Raw genomic sequence first — 6495 nt, forward strand, 5'->3', positions numbered from 1 at the left:
CTTATTCCGTTCCATACATTACAATGAGCCTGTCTTCCGATGTCTCCCTCCACCAGCCTCCACTGCTATAGAAGTAATGTTATTGGATAGAATACAGTACATATCATGCCAGAATACCCACATATACTGAGTCAAAAGGTAATGTGGAGATTATGAAGCAAATAAGTTTATTCCTCTCTGTCTTGACTTAATTAAGCCTATGGAGGTATTTCTTATCTAGTCTTAAAGCTTTAAAGACACATGTTCATCTCCCCTTCCTCTAGTCTAGAAAACTGAGTTTCCAAACTCAGTTTTCAAAGAACAACCTAAACTACCATGTAGGGAAAAGCCCCTGCATCATCAATAATAATTATCCTCATTCACTGCAGATGACACTTCCCATGCTGAAGAATTTACAAGCAATTTGGGAAAGTTTAACAGTGCCTTTTAAAATGCATGATGCCCTGCATGCAAATGCAACGGCATATGTGTTGTTATTACAGCAACAAATTCCCCTTATGCGCCTAACTATTCTCCATCCTCCATCCAATTACTTTACATTTAGTAAGAAACTTTATTTGGCAGTTCCTGTTTTGCAGCTCTCACCTTTTTAGTCACAGTTTACATTGTTTCCCCTTCCTGTGTAGTAACCGTATAAAACCCCCTGCATTAACACATCCCAGTAGAAAAGGCATATCTACTTAAATCTGAGGAATTTAAATGGCTTACAGGCCATCTAGGCCAGCTAGGGCTGGATGTCCTGCAATCCAGTAGGCTTCCACTTTTTTTGCATTGGACCACTTCATGCTTTCTCAGAAGAATAAAGATGTGTGCATGGCACAGAAGCAGTCTACAAAGCAAAGACGAAAGCTTCTTAAACGAAAGCAATATTGGTCGTTTTAGATACATTATGTTAGTGGGAATGTCGCATGTCCTCCTGCAGTTGGGAACAGTTGATACCGCAGGGTGTGAATGCGAGGCCTGTGCAGCCAATGGGCTGGGACCGGATACGAGATATCCTCTGAAACAACAACGGCTCTGTTCCCCTCACTTCCACATGACGCCATTTACAGCATAAACCCGACCTCTTCTCCGGAAAGAGGAAAAAACAAGACGAGAAAAACTTGAAAGCACATCAGCGTGCAACGCAGCCAAACATCCAACAATTACAGTGACACTTTTTAGAGAATTTGTCAAGCCTATGGTGGAGTGCAACAAACTGGAAGTTTTTTTTTTTTGTAAACTCCCTCATCAACGGAATCAAAAGTATCGCGTTCACTTATTTTGTAATTCGCAAAAGATTGAGATCCTGAGAGCCCCGAGTGATTGATACGGTCCTGGCTGTCTTTCGCCTCGTGTACTGTCGCCATGGGATGTATTAGAATGCTTTCTGTTTTGTGAAATGACCCTGGGTCAGGAAATATTATTGGTAGCTTCTCTGTCGTCTGTTTGGATTTTGTGCATAGGTTTCCAGGTGAATTTAAGTAGGAATACACTTTGGGAATTTGGATTTTAATACCACGAGAAGGGGAGCAGAAGTGGTGAGAACACGGTGAGTTCATGAAATTGTGTAATGTTTAACAACGATGTAAGTATTTATATTAAGGGCTACATCATTATTCAGAGAAAAAACTTTTTGACAACGTAAATTATTTGTATTAGAATATCAAGTGCAGATTGCTGCTGTCGGAGTCCAAACTCCACTTTGACTCCCCATCCTTTCTCAGACCCGACCCGCGCAATCTCAACCCTGTTGATCCGTACGCTGTTTTTCCACGTTTCTGGCATTATATACGTTTAATTTTATTTAAAAGAAAACTACGGCATCGACATCCCCAACTTTTAAAATTGTAGGAATTTGTTAGATTACAAAAAAGGCGTAAATAAAACAAGAATTGTGCATAATCCATAAAATAAATAGTCTACAAAATAAGTTTTGTCATAGCGCAAGACAAACAGCCCACTTTATTCCACCAGCGTGGTGTGTTATTTATGTGTGGGATGCTTCAAATGAGTGTTTATGGTCGGGTTTCATTGTAGGAAATAAAGATTCTTACTTTTCCGACTCCTCTGACCATTTGCCTATCAAAGGCCCCACCCAACTGACGGGCTGTTGCGCTCCTCCGCCGCCCTCTAACTTCACACACACTTTCCTTAAGTTACAGACTGAATCAATAGACTTCGTCTGGCTGCTGCCTTCCAAAGTTACACTATGTAATTAGGCGGGCCGTCTCTTCATCAGTGGTTTCTTTTTTTTGGTGACGCTTTATTTCACAGTACCACTAACACAGGCTATTTATCTGGTATTAGATTTGGAATTATTTAATAAGAGTTTTAAAGCCACGCTTTTTTGGGGGTAGGCTTGTTACAAAAAAATCACCACGTTACCCGTAAGTGGGCTATAGTTCATAATAACCATATAATTACCATACCCTGTAGAGTAAATACTATATTCTGACCTATTAGAAACGTCAAACTCCCTGTAGGGCTGAAGTGGTGCCAGCATGTCTGTTAGCACAATGTGTTTCTAACTACTGGTGCATGTTTATGACTGCTCTTGGTTTGTTGTAGGCCTTCAGACTCTCCGTGTCACCAATCTCATGTCCTCTTCCATGCTTTGAATTCCCTATCTGAATTGTCTCCCTACATGTAAATAGTTGTTGGGTGCTTTCAAATGGATTAGGGTGCTGAAAGCTATTTTGTTATGTTAAGAAGTCCTCTCTCTCTCTGCCATTGTAAGTGAGGGGATAGGTAGATGTAAGGCCTACACACCCAAAGGAGGCTGTGCTTCTTTACATCCAAGCAGAGGAGAACAACATACCTGCTGTCAGTTCACAAACACAAACTCCAATGTGACGTGTCGGCCTACGTTCGAAACCACAGTGTGATGCGAATTATTCATTTGGTTGAAGTTACTCATATATCCATTGGTGGAATTATGGTGTTATGCAATAGGGCTATTATCATATTGCTGATGTCCATCCAACCCTTTCATGAAGAAATAGCCAAGAGGTAGTGGCTAGGATTTTGGAATATGGCATACATGTTTTACATTAGTGCAATAATGTTTAATGTGAAGTGATGATAATTAAATAAAGCTAAGCAAGTCCAGTGGCTAAGCCAACTTCCGTGAAGTATCAACACCCTAAATGTTTTTAATGCAAATATCAGAGATGTGTGGGGGGGGGGGCAATATTTGCATATTGTATGTGAATGCCCAATATTTGCATGTTGTGAGTGAATGCCCATCCAGTTGTATAATCAGTTATGATTTACATAGGGCAGTTTCTATTTCAATATCTCATATATATATTTGACTGTCCCTCTTCCAGGACTTCAGATGTGTTCAATGCCAGCCGAAGGGGTCCTTCTTCAGAGCCAAGATGGAGACCAGAACTCAAAATGGCAGCAGCAGAGATGGCGGTGGAGGAGGGTCAGCCAGCTTGCTGCGTGCTCTGCGTGACAGTGGGAGGCTTCACCGGCCTCTCCTTGCCCAGGATGGGCTGCCTGATCCTGGTATAAACCCCAGCCAACAAGCCGCTGTGCTCTCTTTAGACCAGATCAGGGTAACCGGGAGCAGCAATGAGTACACCGAGGGACCGACGGTGGCACCCAGGCCCCCTGTTGCCCAGCTCAACCAGCAGAAGAACGACATGGCGACACAGGAGCTGGGGACCAATGAGCAGCCGGAGCACCAGGGGCTGAGGCCCAACCAGAGGAGCTTACTCTCTCAGACTCAACAGCAGCACCACACCACACCACCCATCTCCTACAGGGATGGCCTGTCTCGCTCCTCCAGTGCAGAGGACTCCAGGAGCAGCATTAGGACCAGTACAAGCAGCACATCCTCTGTGCAGAGGCTTCTAGGCAGCCCGGTGGCTGGCGAGCAGATAATCAGGACACAGCCCAAACGTGTGGATCTGAAACATGAGGAGCTAAAGCCCCTGACTACGCCTGGGGCAGTGTTGACCGTGCCAGGTGGGGACGCCAATGGGGAGGGGCTGCCAGGTAAACACTCCTACCGCTGTGAGGACTGCGGCCGGTGTAAGTGCCAGGAGTGCATGTGCCCCCGTGTCCTCCCCTCCTGCTGGATGTGCGGCCGTCGGTGCGTGTGCTCGGTGCAGAACGCGGTGGACTACGGGACCTGCGTGTGCTGCGTCAAGGGCCTCTTCTACCACTGCTCCAGCGATGACGAGGACACGTGTGCAGACAAGCCCTTCTCCTGCACCCAGTCACACTGCTGCGTTCGCTGGTCCGCCATGGGCCTCCTGTCACTGTTCCTCCCCTGCCTCCTATGCTACCTCCCAGCTAAAGGGTGTCTCACCGTGTCCCAGAGCTGCTACGACCGAGTCAAACGACCAGGGTGCCGGTGTAAGAATACTAACGTAGTCCACTGTAAGAGCATCGACAAGCCAACGTAAGGGAAAGTACCTTGGGTTGTGGATAGAACTGGGGAGTGTGACAACTATCTGTTGACTGAAATTATCAAGTTTTGACACTGTAGTCGGAAGTTGATTGGGGATCTGCAAAGCTGTTTGATGTGGTTTGTTTTGTTTCTATCTTTGTTTTCAGTTCTTAATAAGGGCTGTTTCATCACACGCCCCACTTTTGTGTCGTTGTAATCAAAGTTCAGAATGTTAGCCCTTTGACATTTAATACAACTGATATGTTATGGACAGACTCCCCTGACTAACTGTTTGTGAATAGTAATTGCAAGTATGTAAATTAGCAATTGACTTTCTCAGAGATGTTTATTTTTGTATATATAATATTTCAACTGTGAAAAGTATTCTGCCAAACCAGAAGGCACCTTGATAGATCCATATATGAATATATATAATACATGTATAACGTTGTACATTCATTGGAATGTATATCAATCATTTTTATACGTTTGCCTTACAAGAGACAAATTTACGAAATCTTATCCCTTCAACTACCTGTAAATTGTACAGTGACCCTATACAAAAATCTTTATTTTCTAATTTCAACATTGTTTAGTGTAAAGAATATTTATTTGAAGTTTTATTATTTTATAAAGAAATATTTATTTTGAGAAGCATCGTAAAGATTCACCCTGTTTGGATCCTCTGTTGTTGCTGCAAGTTAGGGTGTCAAATTGGATGCATATGCTCACTATGAAATAGAAAAAATATATTAACGTTTGAAATTAAACCATAACCGTTGTCAGTTTTTGTGTGTGTGCACGAATGAATGAATGAATTACATTTTATGTGTGTGTCTACTCAAAAAAGACCTCTCCCTTATGAATCATTAGACTCATTAGTTTGCATGTATTCAAAGATATAGTATAACATACAACAATGTTGTACATAAAGGCACTTCCAGTGCTACATTTTACATAAAAAAATAGTAAATAAATACTTAAGACCACGTGGGTCAGTAATTACATTTGTCACAATACAGATTTATATTTCAAACATATTTACAGAGCACTGTGTAGTTTGTGGACATGTAGGGTTTCAGTGAGTAGGGCTAGCTCAACTCAAGTGTTCCATAAGATGTAGGATAGATACAATGTCTTTTATGGAATTGCATTCCAATATAGCACACATTCCAATGGTCTCACTGTCCAGAACCAGTGTTGGCGTATCAAAATCAATCCACTGTCTTCGTTAAAGATCAACACCTCAAATGTAAGTGATGTAGTTGGTGAGAGAGGAATAAGAGTCAAGGGCTTAGTGATTAGAAGTAGAATGTCTTGATGCATATTTTAGCTGAGGAAGGGAGTTTGTCGTTGACGAACTTCCAGTTTTCCCACCTTTCCTCACTACTGTCCTTGTTTAGTCCTGTTGAATGTCCGGGAGGAGTATGATGGTACTGGGCCCCTCTCAGGCGTTTGGCTGGGGGGTAGAGCAGTAACTAACCCGTCCATGTTTCCTGTGTGCCAGATGTTATGAACGCACACAAGTTCAACCATGTAGGACAGTGTGGCTCCACATGTTCCACTGCTTCAAATCTCCAACACCGTTGGTTCAGAGTGAGCATGTCTAACTTTACCCAACTATGTTGACAACACATTTCTTTTGATAGTTGATCTATCAAAGGTATGACATGCATGTTAAAGCTTTGATGGTTCATCAAGCAGTCCAACTCTGCTGCCTTGCTTGGATGTACTCGAGCTTGGGCAGGTTTTCCAAGCTGATTGGAGATTTTGAAAAGAGGAAACAGATCGCCTCCTGTCCTCCAATGGAAACAGTTGTCTTTAGTTTAGTCAGAAGTCTGTGAACTGTTGCTCTGCATTAGGAGCTTCGTAAATTGCAGCTGTGACAACACACTGTTTGGTATGGTTGTCCTCTACTTCACACACAGTGCTAACGTCATATTGGAAATGCTCATTGTCTGATGTTCTCATTAGATTTGAGTACCTGGATGCACACGCACACTTACTGTATGTTCAATTCACGTGCTCCTTGTGAACAACAAAACACCATTTTGCTGTTTTTTTTATCAAAGGATTGCAGGAATTCCTGGGTTTTAAATGTTCCTGCAGGC

At 42.8% G+C, this 6495-nt stretch overlaps 1 protein-coding gene across 1 annotated transcript; it reads left to right on the plus strand.

Annotated features, from left to right (window-relative positions):
- Nucleotides 1-1078: 1078 nt before the first annotated feature.
- On the plus strand, nucleotides 1079-5144 carry spry2 (sprouty RTK signaling antagonist 2). Its single transcript, XM_083680078.1, has 2 exons — nucleotides 1079-1531; nucleotides 3312-5144. The coding sequence occupies exon 2, from the start codon at nucleotides 3363-3365 to the stop codon at nucleotides 4398-4400; it is 1038 nt and encodes a 345-aa protein (XP_083536204.1). The 5' UTR covers nucleotides 1079-1531; nucleotides 3312-3362; the 3' UTR covers nucleotides 4401-5144.
- The last annotated feature ends 1351 nt before the right edge of the window (nucleotides 5145-6495 follow it).

Source organism: Argentina silus (assembly GCF_951799395.1).
Source record: "Argentina silus genome assembly, chromosome: 11".
Classification (NCBI taxonomy): domain Eukaryota; kingdom Metazoa; phylum Chordata; class Actinopteri; order Argentiniformes; family Argentinidae; genus Argentina; species Argentina silus.